The sequence below is a fragment of the Zingiber officinale genome, chromosome 10A (assembly GCF_018446385.1).
Source record: "Zingiber officinale cultivar Zhangliang chromosome 10A, Zo_v1.1, whole genome shotgun sequence".
Lineage (NCBI taxonomy): Eukaryota > Viridiplantae > Streptophyta > Magnoliopsida > Zingiberales > Zingiberaceae > Zingiber > Zingiber officinale.
Genome location: NC_056004.1, coordinates 26,328,244 through 26,346,513, shown reverse-complemented (window position 1 = coordinate 26,346,513; position 18,270 = coordinate 26,328,244). Strand labels below are relative to the sequence as shown.

The 18,270-nt window shown below is 40.2% G+C and overlaps 1 protein-coding gene across 1 annotated transcript; it reads left to right on the top strand.

Moving 5' to 3' along the window:
- Window positions 1-5,996: 5,996 nt before the first annotated feature.
- LOC122026366 (two-component response regulator ORR41-like) lies at window positions 5,997-6,896 on the top strand. The gene is made up of 4 exons (XM_042585059.1): window positions 5,997-6,181; window positions 6,244-6,390; window positions 6,461-6,580; window positions 6,698-6,896. Exons 1-4 carry the CDS (start codon window positions 6,092-6,094, stop codon window positions 6,749-6,751), a joined length of 411 nt encoding a protein of 136 aa, XP_042440993.1. The 5' UTR covers window positions 5,997-6,091; the 3' UTR covers window positions 6,752-6,896.
- The last annotated feature ends 11,374 nt before the right edge of the window (window positions 6,897-18,270 follow it).

Sequence of the window (18,270 nt, the reverse complement as noted above, 5' to 3'; positions counted from 1 at the left end):
GTTATCTACAATATAAATTAAATGAACAACTACAAACAAATGTAGATAATTAGACCAAATGTGATTCTTTATTCATAATGAATGTTTACAAAGCTTAGGCTTTCAGTATACACTCCAACATGAAGCTAGGTGAAAGTCCTGGTGAGTGAAGCCAGGCAAGGGAAAATCCAGATGGATCAAGGATGATCGGACATCTGGTGTTGGGAAGTCCAAGTAGGTCAAAGGATTGACTGGATACTTGGCATGAGGAAATTCAGATGGGTCAAGGTTGACCAGACATCTGGTGGAAGTTCAAGTAGGTCAAGGTAGTGACCGGATACTTGACACGAAGAGAAAAGTCCAAGTGGGTCAAAGGGATTGACCGGACACTTGGTGGGGAGTCCTGGCAGGTCAAGGGAGTGACCAGATGCTAGGCATGATGTACCAACAGGTCAAGGTTGACCGGATGTTGGTTTAAGAGGCTTGGGACTTGGTTTTGGGTAAAAACCAAGAGCTGGATCGATCAGTGGATCGATCCAGGCCTTTCCCAGTGAACAGAAAGCCTCTGGATCGATCAGTGGATCGATCCAGATGTGATCGATTGGGACGCTGCTGCTTCGCGCAATAAGCGCTGGATCGATCCGTGGATCGATCCAGGCATTTTTCCAGAGCACAGAGGCGCTCTGGATCGATCCGTGGATCGATCCAAAGCCTCCCCGATCGATTGGGAATAATCGAATCGATTGGAATCCGACCGTTGCATCGTATTTGAGCCGCAGGCGAGCGTTGTCTTCGGCACTTCTTCACCAATTCATTTCAGATCTTCACCAGCTCCTCCACAGTTTTTCTCAAGCTCGAGATTGCCAGTTCTTGAAGGTTCTTGGAGGTTCTTCCAAGTTAAGAGGCGGATCAAGAGAAGAAGAAGAAACTAGGGTTAGGGTTTTTGCACTCATTGTAAGCTTGTAAGCTTGTATTTCATTACATTTCCCTTTCTTCTTGTATTGAGTCTTATAGGGCTTCTCCGCCCTTGGTAGTTACCATAAAGGAGAGTTTTATTAGTGGCGGGTGTGTGTGTAGGTGTGGATCCTTGGACTAGTCACCTCTTGTGAGGTGGATACCAAGTAAACCAACCGTGTTAGCGTTGTATGTTTTGTTTCTGTATTTTCCGCTGCACATCTTCGAAGAAACAAGCAACGTCAACCACGAAGCACACGACGAGCTATTCACCCCCCCCCCTCTAGCTTCTTTTCGGTCCTAACAAGCATGAGTGCCTAATAGACCCTCCTTAGCTAATCTATTCATTCGTTCTTGTGCTATATGTCCCAATCTAGCATGCCAAATTTCATCATTAACATTAGCATTACTAGTAAGAGCAATGTTTGAAAAATAACCATCATTATTATTTGATTCTACATCAAGAACCATAAAAACCATTTGTTACAAAACCATGCTCAATTAACACAGAGTTAATTCGAAGTTCCACACAATGGCTATAAAAATTTACATTGTAACCTAAATCAAGAAGACAAATAACAGAAACCAGATTTCGTCGAATTTCAGGAGCGTACTGGACATCATGTAGAAACAAGGTACCTCCACCATGTAGGTTGAGCTTGCAAGTGTCAATTTCTTTGACTTCAATTCTTGCATTGTTTCCTGCATACATCCATTTGTTGCTAGCTAGTACCCGACGGTACTCCACATATGTAGCTCGATCACGAGCTACGTGGTTCGTTGCTCCTGAATCTACAATCCACAAAGGATACGAAACAGATAACAACACTGTACTTGCAACATATTGCTCGTGAAAAGAAGATAAAAATGGATCTACCTTTTTAGACTCAGTACAATCCCGAGCAAAATGGCCCTTCTTGCCACAGTTGAAGCAAATCAACCTGCTCTTAGGTTTTTGTCCATATTTCTTTCCTTTCTTCTTGATTTGTTTTTTTGCAACAACAACATTAGCCTCTTTTCCTTTCCCCTTTCCTTTCTTAAACCACTTGATCTTATTCTTGGAACCAGAACCTTCAGCTACAAAAGCTTGACCCAAAATCCTTGCGGATTCAATCCTCTTTGCCTCTAGTACAACATGGCGTGAGACATCGGTGAAAGTCTTGATACTCTCACTGTGGGTCAGATTCTGTTTCATCGTTTCCCAAGAATCAGGAAGGGAACGGATAACCGCTTGAACCCGTTGTTCATCGATCAACGCATGACCAACAGTCTTAAGCTCTTGAATCATGTTACCTATCTCCCTGAGATGTTGGGCCATGGTAACATTCCAGCGCTTTTTACAACTATCAAACTTGATAGTTAACTGATAGAGCTTACTCAGGCTGACTCCACTGTACTTCTCTCTAAGGGCTACCCAAACAGCATGAGCAGATGGTAATGACTCATACTCAAATACCAGGTCATCCACCATTGAACTAATCAATATACCATTAGCAATTGAGTCCTTCCTTTTCCATGTCTTATAGGCATCAAGGTCACGTCTATTCTGTGCTGTAGAACCATCAACCTGTTCTTCCATGATTTGATTTACAGCCTCTAGAACTTCTTGTTCCTCAAGAACGTATTGTATCTTGAGGTGCCAGATTTTGTAGTTATCCCCATATAATTTCTCGCCCTTATTGAGTTCAACTATGATATTTTTAGTTTCCATGATCTACATAAATAAACAAATTATTTATTATTTCAGTGTAATTCATATATGTGCAATTATTTATTGACTCAGTGTAAATTAGAGTTAGTTTACAAAATCAAGTGATAACATTGTTTCCACTCATCATTTGTATGTTCTAATCTAATCAATACTGATCAATCATATTACACATATCTCATCTAATGAACGAATCATTATTAAAATAAACTAATCATTTTTCATATGAACTAACCATATGGATATATGAACGAATCATATTCACATGAACTAATCATGTCATGAAATGAACTAATCATTTCCAAGTTTGTTAACATATAACATAACTTTTCATTATATAATTCCGTTCGTGCATAACGACAAAAATTATTACATGACTCAAAAACTAGATGAGCTAACATTGTTCGTACATAACGACAGTAAACAGAACACTAGTAACATAGATAAGCTAACACTACTCCCACTAGGATAAATGCTAGAGCAGTGGGTAATTGCATCCCGTTTATCCCGGATTCTATAATGGGTGGTTCAGCCTCAGATGTATCCATTAGATCCATTTCTGGATCTTCTACACACTCTTGAGGGTCCTCCTCTGATTCTTCGGGATCCATCTCTAGATCCTCCTCGGGATCCATCTCTGGATCCTCCTCAAAATCTTCAAGATCCATTTCTAGATCCTCTTCAAATTCTTCGAGGTTCATCTTCGGATCATCCTCAGATTCTGCGGGATTTGGATCCTCCTCTAAATCTTCAGAATCCATTTTTGGATCCTCCTCAGATTATTCGAGATCCATATCTTCGGGATCTGGATTCTCTTCAGATTCATCAGGACCTCATTCCAAATGAAGTAATTGTCTACACATCTCTGAGTATAAGATGTGCCCATCAAAATTATCCCAAAGTTGGAATGCTATCTGCCTTAGATGTTCCGATAATGAATAAACCAGAGACCATCTTCTTTCTATTTCCTGGACTGGATACCCTTCTTGCTCGAGATTCCAAAACAACCAATCGAGCCGACCAATAAGCCTACCGACTCCGTGATCCGAGTCATATTCCAACTTCTTGATCTCCTCCCATAGCTCATGTTGTCGTTCATAGCGACCAGCCATTGTGTATATCGTTCTTTGTATCTGGAATTGAAAATCATGATGTCAATACAAAATCGACAGACCAGTAACAAAAATCGGTCAAATTCAATTCCCACATATAGAACAAAATATATAGAATACACAAGTAATTAAGAAAAACAAATTTCCTTATTTTGGGGAGTCTCATGTGACTGACACATTGGATCGATCGATCAGGAATCCGGATCTTAAGCTTAATCTATTGTACTCATTAAAACTAATCTAATTGGACAGAGATTTCTGACCTATGTTCTGTTATTGTTTAAGCCCATTTGAGTCAATATCAGACTTGGTGATCAAACTTAGGTTCGTTTGATTCATCCAATGCCCATTGGTTTAAGTCTAACCTATTAGAACAAATCTAATATTTTTGATCAAATATGACACAACAAAATTAATCTGGTCATATTTGATCAACCCAACTTCTGTAATCAAACTCACCCTAATTAATTCAATAATAAACCGAGCTGGTTAAACCAACAAATAATTTGAACCAGCTTTAGGTATCATTGAATCAAACTGGTCTGCTTAAATCAACTAATAATTTAAACCAGACATGGGTTTGATTGGACAAGTTAGTATGGTTCCTTTTTCAGTAAATTGAATCATAATTTAATTAAATATTTATTTATTAATTAATAATACATTTCTATGTGTATTTAATTAATTAATAAATATATTTAATTAACCTTTATGTTCATGTATGTGAAGAAGAAAAAATAAAAAAAACAACATGCATGCATTTTTTTATACACGTTTTCATTTTTTTTCCTTTACAGTGCTTCGTCAAAAATACTGTTCATTTCACTTTTTTTTCTTCTTTTCAGCCAATTTAAGAATCGATTGAAGCAGTTTCTTTTCTCACTGTGCTTCGTCAAAAGCACTGTTCATCTCGCGATTTTGAATCGATTGGTTAATCGATTCAATTGATGAACAGTATCGTCTTCTTCGCGACAGAAGAAGAAAAATGCGAGAGTTTTTCCGTATCGAATTTCATGCTTTCAGAACTACGCTCTGATACCAATGTTGGTAATTTTTTGACAGCATGAAAATCGAAACTAAACAAAAATAAAACAATGTGGTAATTATAATCACTCACAGTGATCTCTCGAAGTCGCAACTGGAGACACCGGTGGTCGAAGTGGGCAGCCGCTGTCGGAAGCACAATCACGGGAAAATCGGAAGGTACTCCAAAGTTCACAAGCAAAATCCCAACCACTGGGTGTTCTCCTCTGCTCGCTGATCACCTAGCAAAGTTCTCTGATCACCTCCACTACGCTCCTCTGATCAGATTGCCTTGGATGCCATCATATATAGCAAGCAAGACATCGGTTACCAACCGATGTCTTGATAGCTGCTTTCAATGGAGGAAGATGAAGGTGAATGAGCACCCCTTCATCTTTCCGACGTTGCAACTGATGTAACGTTTAACATTCTGTTTCCTCATCGCTTCCCTCTCCAGCAAAGAAGAAAGTGAACAGCGGCCTCGCCGCACCCGGCTTCATTATGTCCGCCATATACTCCGGCAGCAAACCTGATGCAAACTCTTGTATTCCAGTCGGAAGCTAGCTGTTATAATTAGCTTTTCTTTTTCTTCAAATCGATCGCCACATAAATTTCCCTCTATTAACTGATTAATTTCGATGGTCCTTGTTATTGCTATTGCGTGTCCAACCATTAAATATAGAATATGTTAAATTCAATTAGTATTTGTTTTAATAGATCTGGAGTCAAATCTCAAATATTACCTTTTTCATTCGTTGATAAAAAATTAATCCGACACTTATTTATTTATTATTAATAAAAAATTAAATAGTAAATTTAAGTATATCAAAATCAATATAAAAAATCGCCTAAGTTTTATCCCCATCCCTCGAGCCCTCACCACAGCCGTTGAGCACAACGGCTGACGTCAGACTATCACGACGGGACCCAACGTAACGCACGCCGTTTTTTTCAGATTGGCGGCGTGACCACTTGTCAATCAGGTGACGCACTCACGTTTGCTAAATTTGGAAATGACACTCTTGCTTTATCAGTTCACTGCACGATGTATTATTCTACTCTGCCGGGCTCCACAAGACTATGACGGCGACAAGCAACGGCAGCAGCGAGGCACGGAGTAGTCACCTGCGGAGGCTGCTCCTACACCTGCACCTGCAAGTGCATTGATACAGAAAGAGGAGGATGCTCACCGGGTTACCATATCCGGCCACTATCACAGCGCACGCTACCGCGGGGTCGACATCGGGGCAGCAACGGACCCGGCCACGCCCACCAACAACATAATACAAGTAGCCACGTTTAATCCGCCCTACGCATGTTCTGCTCTTCTATTCGCATGGCGAACTCGGCGGTTTCTTCCCGCGGCAGAAGAGCGCTCGTCGTCGAGGACAATGCCATCATCCGGGTGAGTACTCGATAAATCGTTCCCGTTCTTCAAAGGACTTGTTCGATCGGTGGTGGCTGCAGGTGGTGGTGCGTAAGCTGATGAAGGAGCAAGGGATAGTATTGGAGGAGGCGGAGAACGGGAAGGCGGCGGTGGAATCGGTCAAGGATGGCAAGTCCTACGACCTCATCCTCATGGACAGGGAAATGTCGGTCATGGATGGCCATGAGGTATACCATGCATGCATCTGTTCTATTCTCCTCCTTTCTACTCTTTTTGATCACTAGATCATGGTTACAGGCCACAAAGCAGCTACGACTACTGGGAGTGAAAACCCCCATCGTGGCTCTCTCGGCGGACAGCCAGCAGTGCGATAGGGACTTGTTTCTTAGAGCCGGCGCCGACGAATTCGTTGAGAAGGTACATATATGATGATGGATCATGCATATTTCATGGTCATTTGATCGAGTACGTAGTTAACTATATTAATTAAAGAGGGAATATTTTAGCTGCCGTTCTCTTGGTTTGCAATTGCAGCCCCTGACAAAGGATAAATTGGCTGGGATCCTTTCCAAGTATGGTCTTCAATGAGTACATGCTCGCATGCTACACCTTGCTTCTCTTCTTTCATGGCTGATGTTTTCACCCCTCAAGTTTCTTTCAGATCATCCTCAAGTTTCTCCTTATTAGATCTTATAGCAGCAAAGGTGATATAACCCTCATCTCGGGGGCTCTCTAGGACTATCCCATGGGAAGGAAGATAAATCACCAACACAGTGATCCTTTTCCTGCAGGGGCTTATAGTGTATATGTTATGTAATGTCCCTTTTTTTGGAAGTAGAAACTTTGAAATGTTTCTTGGGTACGTCATAATTGATAATATAGACAGTCAACAAATTATCAGTGTCGGATTCACAGACACGTGGCAGACCAAAAATAAAAACTTCGGAGCTAAATATAGCCGTACATAAGAAAATATGGCTTCTTCTTAAATGCAGCAAGACAATTGAATAAATGCAATTCCGAAGTTGGAAATGTACAACTGCTCAAGCAAGAGTCTGGTGTAAAGAGAGGAAGAACTTTAACCGCCACTCTACTTTCTCACGGGAAACGTGAACCTCTTGCCCATAGTTTGCAAAATCGCGATCCGGATCGTAGGATCGTACGATCCTACGATCCTAAGACCCAAAATCGATCCAGGATCGTGCAGAATCGAGTTTTGCAGCAGGATCGCAGCAGGATCGGTAGGATCGGTAGGATCGGAACAGGATCGGTAGGATCGTAACAGAATCGGAGCAGAATCGGAGCAGGATCGGTGGAAGCTTTGAGAGGTCATAACTTTTGACTCGGATTGAACCACGGGGCCTATAATATATCAAATCAAAGCTCGTTAAGAGATCTTTAATAAATTTCAAAGTTTATCCTTAACCACCCTATTTCAAACCCAAAAAATATTATTTAAATCCTTTTCGGATGCCTAGAAGATTTTATTTTTTATTATTATATTTTTTCATCTTGTTAGGGTTTTAAATTATTTAAACATATATTTAATTATTTTTGAGTTAGTTTTTTATCAATAATATTCTGTCATTTTTCCCCCAAAATGATGAATTTTCGAATGTCTATTGTCTAGTATTGTGTGACATCAACCAATCTTTAAAAGATTATTTTCGACGTTCATATTTGAATCAAAGGATCTAATAACTTTTGTTATGTACGTTAGGTGCTTTATTGGCCTTTAAATTGGATCATCTTATAAACCAAGGAAATATTTTTGACGTTGAATGTGTTATTATTATTGTGTTAATAGAAATTTTATATTCTTTCATTTTATGATATGAAAATATAAATATTATTACTATGTGAGAATAGTAGTTAAATTACTAATTAATTTAAATTTGTACATGTAGTAATGTAATCTAAGGTGTTGAGTGTAAATGATTGCATATATATGTAAAATTAGTTATCTATTTATATGTAAATGAGTTTTTTAAGTATTTTTTCTAATTATTAATCATGTATGATAAGATTTTAAGGGGTTTTGGTAGGATCGTACGATTCTACGATCCGATCCTGACCGATCCGATCCTGACCCTAAATCGATTCTACGTAGGATCGCGATTCTACAAACTATGCTCTTGCCTATTATTTTACCTATTTGCGGTTTATTATCCTTCCTTGCCACTTTTCTGTCGATTGCAGCTAAAGGTATCGCAGTTTCGTCGGGGAGTTAATCATATCGGATATAGTTACCAATATACTTTGCTGGGTTTGGCAAGAAGAAATCCTGGGAGACATGGAGAAGAAAACATGAATCTACCATATTATCTAGACCTTTCAGGTTAAATAGTTCATATTAATTTAAGTCACTTTATTAGACTAAACACCTGCTGATATAAAATTTACAATTTCATTATATATATTTACTTATAGTTACATAATATAATTATATGATTTAAAAATAGTTCGTATCTAAATAATGTTCCCAACACTAACTTCTCATAAGACACCCCATATGGATCGCGGATTTAAATTATATGGAATGTTAGAGCACATGTTCTACCAAAATTTCAGGATATTTTCAAAAAGTTTTAAGGCTATCCTATTATTTTTAAAAATGTTTGGATCCATTTATAACATTACTGTGAAACGTGGTTTCCACGGCCCATCGCTTTCAGATTTAGGTTCGTCATAGAATTTAGTTTGAGATCCTTCTTCTAGCAATTTAAAAACACTAAAGAGTTGATTTCTTTTTTAAATAATATTTTAAAGAATTTGCAAGTGTGATGGACAAGTGATAAGCGATAACGAATAAAGCATAATATATATTTGTTAATAACTGATGCTATTCAGATTTTTCTGAATTTTAATTGAATAATCAGGTTTAAAACTCAGAATCTTCTAGATTCTGCTCGTTCCGGATGGTTATAGCTGATTTATTTTATTATAAAATTCCGTATTCTAACATTACATCACTACAACAAATTTACTTTTTATAACGTCCTATTATTCATTTATTCTATCCAAGGCCAGCATCCCACGCTACACAATTATAAACCGTCGAAACTCGAAAGTCACGAGACATCATTAACGCATACAATGCACTACAGTTGACACAATTTACAGTGCGCTATGTGCCCTATGAATACGATCATTCACTACATGCGGTGTGCACTATCGTTAACATTACATAGTGAGTACTGTTGGATACGATTTTGTAAATCAAAATCTTGGTGTCATCGATCGTTGAAAGTCACGTTTGACTTCAAAATCGAAATCTACGTTTCACGTAGATAAATCTGGACTATTAATTTGCTCAAAACCGATTACGAATGAATAAAAAATTAATTGTTCAAAGATGTGCTCAAATTAACATTATTAAAAAAAAGATGGGGTTTTAGTCTCACATTGTTAACCGGCGAGAGCCCGCGTTTCCTTATATGTGTTGTTATGTTAATGTTATTAATACAAAAGCATAGGTGCTCTTTATCCTTGGGCGAGCAGATGCTCGCACCTGTGAGCCCGCCACCCGCGTAATGGGTGCTTTGTTGGCGCACTTTGCACTTCACATCGTCGCGAGAAGCTTTAATTTATACTCCACGTGGCAATGACGTGGCATGGTCGGGTGATGAGGCAGTGCCTATGTGGCACATGATTGTGTAGAGAGCAATGACTGGATTGGGCGAACAGATGGTGACCGTCGGATAAAAAATGAGGGCAGATCGTAAGTAGATGCAATCTGGAACGTCGGATTCTAATCTGACCTTGAAGAGGAAGGCTTGATCTGAAACGTCGGATTAAATGTTGTAATCTGACAACTAAGATCAAGATGAGATCTGAAGAGTTATTGTTGGGACAATTTCCCTTGGTCAAGTTTGACCAGTTTGACTAAGCTTGAGTTGAGTCAAGCTTGAGTCGGGTTTGAGTTTTGATGTTTGACAATATATGGAGATTACTAGGGCAATCGTCCGGTTGTGGAGATGGTCAAAGGATTGACCAAGTTGAAGGTTGACAGGAGACTTGACTAGGAAAATCCTAACTAGAGGTTAGGCGTATGGAAGTCCTAATTGGAGGTTAGGCATATGAAAGTCCTAGCTGGAGGTTAGGCAAATTGGAAGTCCTAACTGGATGTTAGGCAAATTGAAAAATCCAAGTGTGATTTTGGCAAAAGAGAAAGTCCTGGTGAAGAGTCGGGCATTTGGGAAGTCCAAGTGTGATCTTGGCAAAGGAGGAAGTCCTTGTGAGGAGTCAGGCACTTGTGAGGAGCCAGGCATTTGTGAGGAGCCAGGCAACTGAGGCATTTGGGAAGTGCTGGTGAGGAGCCAGGCAACTGAAAGTCCAAGTGTGATCTTGGAAAAGGAGGAAATCAGGCAACTGAGGCATTTGGGAAGTGCTGGTGAGGAGCCAGACAACTGAAAGTCCAATGTGATCTTGGCAAAGGAGGAAGTCCTAGTGAGGAGCCAGGCAACTGAAAGTCCAATGTGATCTTGGCAAAGGAGGAAGTCCTTGTGAGAAGTCAGGCAATTGGAAAGTCTTGGTGACGAGCCAGACAACTGAAAGTCCAAGTGTGATCTTGGCAAAGGTTATAAGTCCAAGCATGTGGTCTTGACAAGGTAAGTCCTAGTGTGACTTGACAAAGAGAACTCGATAACCAGGATGAAGCCGAAGGAAGCTCTTAAAGGCAAGGCGTGAAGGATGGGGAAATATCCGAGAGACGCAAGGCTGATGGAGGAGGCTAGGAGGCTATAAGGCTAGTTCGAGGTTAGTCAAGTATGGAGGTATAATCCGACAACTAGGATAAGGCCGAAGGAAGCTCCTGAAGGCAAGGCGTGAAGGATGGTAAATATCCGAGGGACGCAAGACTGATGGAGGAGGGTAGAACGCTAGTTTAAGGTTGGTCGGGTGTGGCCAAATACTAGGCACGGAGACCCAACAGGTCACGGTTGACCGGGAGTTGGGTTGGAGGCTTTGGACTTGAGTTTGAGTCAAGTCCAGGCTGGTCAATCAATCGGGCGATCGATTGAACAAGGGTCCAATCGACCAGTCGATCGATTGATGTGTGTTGCGATTGTGGGAAGGCCCAATCGATCGATCGATCGATTGGGATGTGAAATCGCGAGCACAGAAGCTTTCCCAATCGATCAAGCGATCGATTGGGAGCTGCCCAATCGATTGGTCGATCGATTGGGCAGGGGAGTTCTCGCGCGATCGCGAGAACACAGAATGCTTCTGAATCTATCCACTGATCGATTCAGATGTTCCCGATCGATTCAGATGTTCCCAATCGATCGGTCGATCGATTGGGATTCGACCGTTGCGCAGGAAACGAGCGATGGACGGCTGCGATGAAGCGGTGTTGACGTGGCAATCGATTGGGGATGAATTGGATCTATTGGGAGCACTGTTTAAAACCTAGGCGGAGCGTTTTCTCCGTAGATTTTTGTGATCTGTTTTCTGCGAGCTTTGTGCGATCTTCACAGCGATTTCTCGAGCACTCACACCAGTTCTTGAAGGCACTTGGGGGGCATCTCCAAGGTTTAAGAGGCAACACCAAATAGCAAGAAGAAAGGTGTATTTACTTGTATTCTTGTAGTTTCTTCTTGTATTTGTGTTTGTGTTGTGTGTGAGTTTGTACGAGGCTTCTCCGCCTCCGGTTGCGACTGAGAAAGAGTGTTTTATAGTGGAGATAGTATGTCGTGTGTGGATCCTTAGATTAGTCACCTTTTCTTGAGGTAGATACCAAGTAAATCTGCTTGTTAGCGTTGTGTGAGTCTTGTATTTCATTTCCGCTGCATATCATCATCAAGACGAAGCAAACCGACGCAAGGAGCATGACGAAACGCTATTCACCCCCCCTCTAGCGGGCACAAAGGTCTTAACAATTTTAACTCTTCATATCAAGGGACGAGATCATATCAAAATCTGAAGAGTTATATTTCTTCAGATCTGATGGTTAAGATTAAAAGTCATCTGAAGAGTTATATCTCTTCAGATCTGATAGCTGAGATCAAAAGATCTTTAAAGGGTTATACCCTTTCAAAACAAGCGATCCAGATCAGTCCAAACCAAGGGTTACTTACCTCTTCACCTAATATAAATAGATCTCTCTCCTTCTTGGAAATCATTCATTCGAAAAAGTATTTACATTCAAACCATTCGTCCATCTCTTGTATAAAAAGAGTCCAAAAATCTTACGAGAAGGTTCGTCGGTCTTGAAATTTGAAGTGCTACTATTTCGAGACGTCGTCATTGTATCTTGGGAATGAAATGCTGCTATCTATGAGCACTGTAGTGGAGCAATATCGTTTTACAGAGATAGTGTCGAATACTAACTTCGACGACAACTCAGTTTGCTTCCTCCCGGCAGTAATTGCCCGGAAGTCCAGACAGTCGACTAAAATCGACTATGTCAAATACCGAGGAGCAAATCCAGATGTTCGAGGACCTCACAATCGTAAAACGATATCGGCAAACTGATTTGGCCGGGATCAATGACGTACCAACCGCCATCCTCACGCTGAGAAGCCGGAGAAATTCAACGGAGCCGACTTCAAAAGATGGCAGCAAAAGATGGTGTTTTACTTAACCGCGCTGAACCTTGTAGGATTTCTGCGTGAAGACCCGCCAGCCACTACGAAAGATAATTCCAGTAGCAAGGCCCATGGCGATGCGTGGTCCCATGGTGACTTCCTATGCCGCAATTACGTTCTTAACGCGTTGGGCAATGCGCTATATAACGTATATTGCATGATAGAGATGGCGAAATCTCTATGGGAATCGCTAGAGAAGAAATACAAAACCCAAAACGTCGAACTGAAGAAATTCATCGTCGACCGATTTTTGGATTTCAAAATGGTGGATTCCAAAAGTGTCACGTCTCAAGTCCAAGACATGCAACTGATAATACATGATCTAGACGCCGAAGGAATGTCGTTGAACGAGTCATTCAAGGTTGCTGCGGTAATCAAGAAACTCCCTCCGTCATGGAAGGATTTCAAAAATTACCTAAAACACAAGCAAAAGGAGATGGGACTTGAAGACCTTATCCTGCGATTATGGATAGAGGAGGATAATCGAAAATTATCCGACTCTAGAGGAACGAAGCGGACAGTCGACGAGATGTCCAATCTGACAAACCAAAAGCCAAGAAGCTCAAACAACTGAAACAGAAGGCTCAAGGCAAGAAGTTCAAGGGCACGTGCTACAACTGTGGAAAGTCAGGCCACATGTCCAAGAATTGCAGACGCCCGAAGAAGACAACCAAGAGTCAGAAGAATGTTGCGAACCAGGTCGCAACTTCTGTTGAAGCCAACATGGATCTCACTGTGATCATGTTTGAAGCCAACATGGTGGACAACCCAAAGCAGTGGTGGATCGATACAGGAGCAACCCGCCATGTCTGTTCTGACAAGGCGATGTTCTCCAAGTACACTCCGATAAGTGGAAGAAAGCTCTATATGGGCAATTCCATGACGCCCCCGATTGTTGGACTCGGAAAAGTAATTCTAAAAATGATGTCTCGGAATGAGCTAACTCTCATTGATGTGCTCCATGTTCCCGACATGAGGAAGAACTTAGTTTCTGGATCGGCACTTGTTAAAGCCGGATTCAAACTAGTGTTCTAGCCCAACAACTTTGTACTTACGAAGAACGATGTCTTCGTAGGAAAGGGGTATTAGAACAAAGTTTGTTCAAGATAGTTGTAATGACTGTACACCGTGATTTTGATGGTAATAAAATAAAAGCTTCCAGCTATGTTATTTAGTGTTTCAATTTATGGCATGATCTGCTTGGGCATGTCAATAATAATACTCTAAAACGTCTCGTCAAACTAAATTTATTACCAAACATCGATGTTGATGAAACACACAAATGTGAAGTGTGCGTGGAAGCGAAAATGACGAAACTACCTTTTCATTCAGTGGAAAGGTCGAGGACTCCTCTAGAATTAGTACATAGTGATCTATGTGACTTAAAATTCATACAAACTAGAGGAGGTAAAAAGTACTTCATTACTTTTATCGATGACTGCACAAGGTTCTGTTATATCTTTCTTTTAAAAAGTAAGACGAAGACCTAGAAACTTTCAGAAACTATAAAACGAAAGTTGAGAATCAACTTGATAAATGAATTAAAATAATTCGTAGCGATAGAGGTGGAGAATATGGTGCACCGTTTGATGAATTCTGTTCTAAATATGGAATTATCCATCAGACAACGGCGCCTTACTCACCTCAATCGAATGGTGTTTCCGAACATAAAAATCGGACACTAAAGGAGATGATGAATGTTTTGTTGATAAATTCAGGTTTACCCCAGAACTTATGGGGGGAAGCCATTTTATCAGCAAACCACATTCTCAACAAAATTCCTCACAAGAAAAATGATAAAACACCATATGAACTATGGAAAGACCGCGAGTCATCCTACAAATACTTGAAAGTGTGAGGGTGCTTAGCAAAGGTCGAAGTAGCTAAGCCAAAGCAAGTTAAGATCGGACCTAAAACGTTTGATGCGATATTTGTCAAATATGTCCAAAACAGTAGTACATATCGTTTCATAGTTCATAAGTCAAACATTCCTGATATTCATGTGGGTACAACCATAGAATCTCGAAATACAATATTCTTTGAAGACGTGTTCCAAATAAGAAGGGAAACGTTCAAAGTAATGACAACGGAAGTTCTAACAAAGATGATGTTCCAGAACTTAGTTGTCAGAAAAGGGCTATTAACAATCAAAGCGAAGAGCCACGTCGGAGCAAACGGGCTAGAGTTAAGAAATCGTTCAGGCCGGATTTCATGACATTTATGTCGGAAATGGACCCAAGAACATTAAGCGAAGCTCTCTCTGGCTCCGACGTCCCACTGTGGAAGGAAGCTGTCAATAATGAAATCGAGTCCATTATGAATAACCATACTTGAGAATTAGTAGACCTTCCTTCTGGTACTAAATCATTAGGTTGTAAATGGATACTAAAACGTAAGTATAAAGCTGATGGATCGATTGACAAGTATAAGGTCAGACTTGTAGCCAAAGGGTACAAGCAAAAAGAAGGTCTTGATTACTTCGATACCTACTCACCGGTGACAAAGATTACGTCCATACGAGTACTGATAGTCATTGCAGCATTGTATGACCTTGAAATACACCAAATGGATGTTAAGATTGCGTTCTTAAATGGTGAGTTGGAAGAAGAAATTTACATGAAGCAACCCGAGGGGTTCGTAGCTCCTGGAAATGAGGGAAAGGTGTGTCGATTTGTTAAGTCATTGTACGGATTTAAACAAGCAGCAAAACAATGGCACGCAAAAAAATGACAAAATAATGCTGTCAAATAAATTCAGAATAAATGAATGTGACAAATGTATTTATGTCAAAAGCACACCTAAAAGTTATGTAATCGTCTGTCTATACATAGACGACATGCTCATAATGGGAAATAATCATGATGTAATCATGAGTACTAAGAAAATGTTGACCAATAATTTCGATATGAAGGATATGGGTCTAGCAGATGTCATATTGGGAATTAAAATTCTCAGGGCATCCGATAGGATAATTTTAACACGATCTCATTATCTAGAGTCAGTATTGAAAAGATTCAATGCATACGATCTCTCTACTGTAAAAACTCCTATGGATCTAAGTCAACACTTAGCGAAAAATCATAATGAGCCCATATCGTAATTAGAATATTCTCGGATAATTGATAGTTTGATGTATCTCACAAACTGCACACGTCCGGATATTACCTGTGTAGTCAACAAACTAAGTCGTTTTACGAGCAATCCAAACGACACTCATTGGAAAGCACTGATGTGAGTTCTTAGATATTTAAAATATACTATAAACTACGGATTACATTACAGAAAGTATCCGGCGATCTTGGAGGGATATTGTGATGCTAATTGGATATCATATACAAAAGACTCCAAATCCACTAGTGGATATGTATTCACGATCGGTGGGGGAGCAGTATCTTGGAAATCCACTAAGCAGACGTACATAGCTCGGTCAACAATGGAATCCGAGTTTATAGCACTTGATAAAGCAGCTAAAGAAGCTGAATGGCTTGCGGAATTTCTTGGAAGATATTTTGATCTGGACGAAACCTGTGTCCGACGTACTTATCCACTGTGATAGTCAATCGGCAATTGGAAAGGCACATAATAGTATGTATAATGGTAAGTCACGACATATACGTCGTCGACATAATATCATTAGGCAATTGATCTCGAACGGAGTGATTGCAATCGACTATGTCAAATCTAAAGATAATTTGACAGATCCCCTTACGAAGGGGCTAAGTCGAGATCAAGTATACTGCTCATCAAGAGGAATGAGATTAAAATTCTACAACTAAAAATGACTGTAGCGGTAACCCAACCTTGTTGACTGGAGATCCCAAGATCTTGGTTCAATGGGACAACGAAGTTACAAAAGTTGTGTAACAACACAAGAGAAATTATCTCTACTATCCCAATCCTAAGATGATTTGGTGATGCCCTATCACATGTAGTGAGGATAAGCTTATGTTTTTAATGACTTCTATACCTTATAAAGGTAGAGTATAGTGGGATACTCTTGATAGAAGTGTCACCTATGTGAGTGTGAAGACAGACTGCTTCAATGAAACACTTATGAATCCAAGATGGTGTCCATGACTGAAACAGAACCAACCATTAGAACCAAAAGTGGGTAAGATAAGTCTCTGTGTGGGTGTTATTGTCTTAGTATACACCAACAACTGAGCAGTTCAAAACATCACGTTCACTGTGCAGCCTAGTACGCTCGATAGCATTCCACTATGGAATGTTCAAAGTCACAAGCTACCTTTCCCGATTCATTGACTTATTGATTGGACTCTTGTAAAGTGTCAAGATGCATACATGCACTACATGCATTAATTTCCATTCATGTGGGGGATTGTTTGATACGATTTTGTAAATCAAAATCTTGGTGTCATCGATCGTTGAAAGTCAAGTTTGACTTCAAAATCGAAATCTACATTTTGCGTAAATAAATCTGGACTATTAATTTGCTCAAAATTGATTACGGGTGAATGAGAAATTAATTGTTCAAAGATGTGCTCAAATTAACATTAAAGAAAAAAATGGGATTTTAGTCCCACATCGTTAATCGACGAGAGCCAGCGCTTCCTTATGTGTTGTTGTATTAATGTTGTTAATACAAAAGCACAGGTGCTCTCTACCCTTGGGCGAGCAGGTGCTCGCACCTGCGAGCCCGCCATGCGCACAATGGGCGTTTTGTTGGTGCACTTTGCACTTGGCGGTGATATGGCATGGTCGGGTGTAGTCCAGATCCTCTGGACCGTAAAATGCGGTCCAGGAGATGGTCCCTTGATCTGAATTGGTGGGGATGAATGGTCCCCATCTATTTTATGAATGGGGACCATCCCTTGAACTAATCCAAACCAAGGGACCATCCCCTAGACCATTTTTTGCGGTCCAGAGGATGTGCCCTCGGTCGGGTGATTCCACGTGGTAGTGACGTGGCATGTCGAGTGATGAGGCAGTGCCTATATGACACGTGACTGTGTAAAGAGCAATTGACTAGATTGGGCGAACAGATGGTGACCGTCGGATCAAAGATGAGGACAGATCGCAAGTATATGCGATTTGGAACGTCGAATTCTAATCTGGCCTTGAAAAGGAAGACTTGATCTGAAGCGTCGGATTAAATGTTGTAATCTGACAACTGAGATTAAGATGAGATCTGAAGAGTTATAACTCTTCAGATCAAGGGACGAAATCATATTAGAATATGAAGAGTTATATCTCTTATGGTTAAGATTAAAAGTTATCTGAAAAGTTATATCTCTTCCGATTTGATGGCTGAGATCAAAAGACCTTTAAAGGGTTATACCCTTTCAAAATAAGCCAGATCAGTCCAAAGCAAGGGTTACTTACATCTTCACCCAATATAAATAGATCCCTTTCCTTCTTGGAAATCATTCATTCGAAAAAGCATTTGCATTCAAACCATTCGTCCATCTCTTGCATAAGAAGAGACCAAAAATCCTACGAGAAAGTTTGTCGGTCTTGAAATTTGAAGTGCTACTATTTCGAAACATCGTCGTTGTATCT

Excerpts from the sequence above, each read along its gene's own strand:
- LOC122026366 (XM_042585059.1), top strand. The coding sequence starts at position 6,092 with ATGTTCTGCTCTTCTATTCGCATGGCGAACTCGGCGGTTTCTTCCCGC. Across the intron at positions 6,391-6,460 it reads CGGTCATGGATGGCCATGAG|GCCACAAAGCAGCTACGACT; the intron begins GTATACCATGCA and ends TCATGGTTACAG. Across the intron at positions 6,581-6,697 it reads CCGACGAATTCGTTGAGAAG|CCCCTGACAAAGGATAAATT; the intron begins GTACATATATGA and ends TTGCAATTGCAG.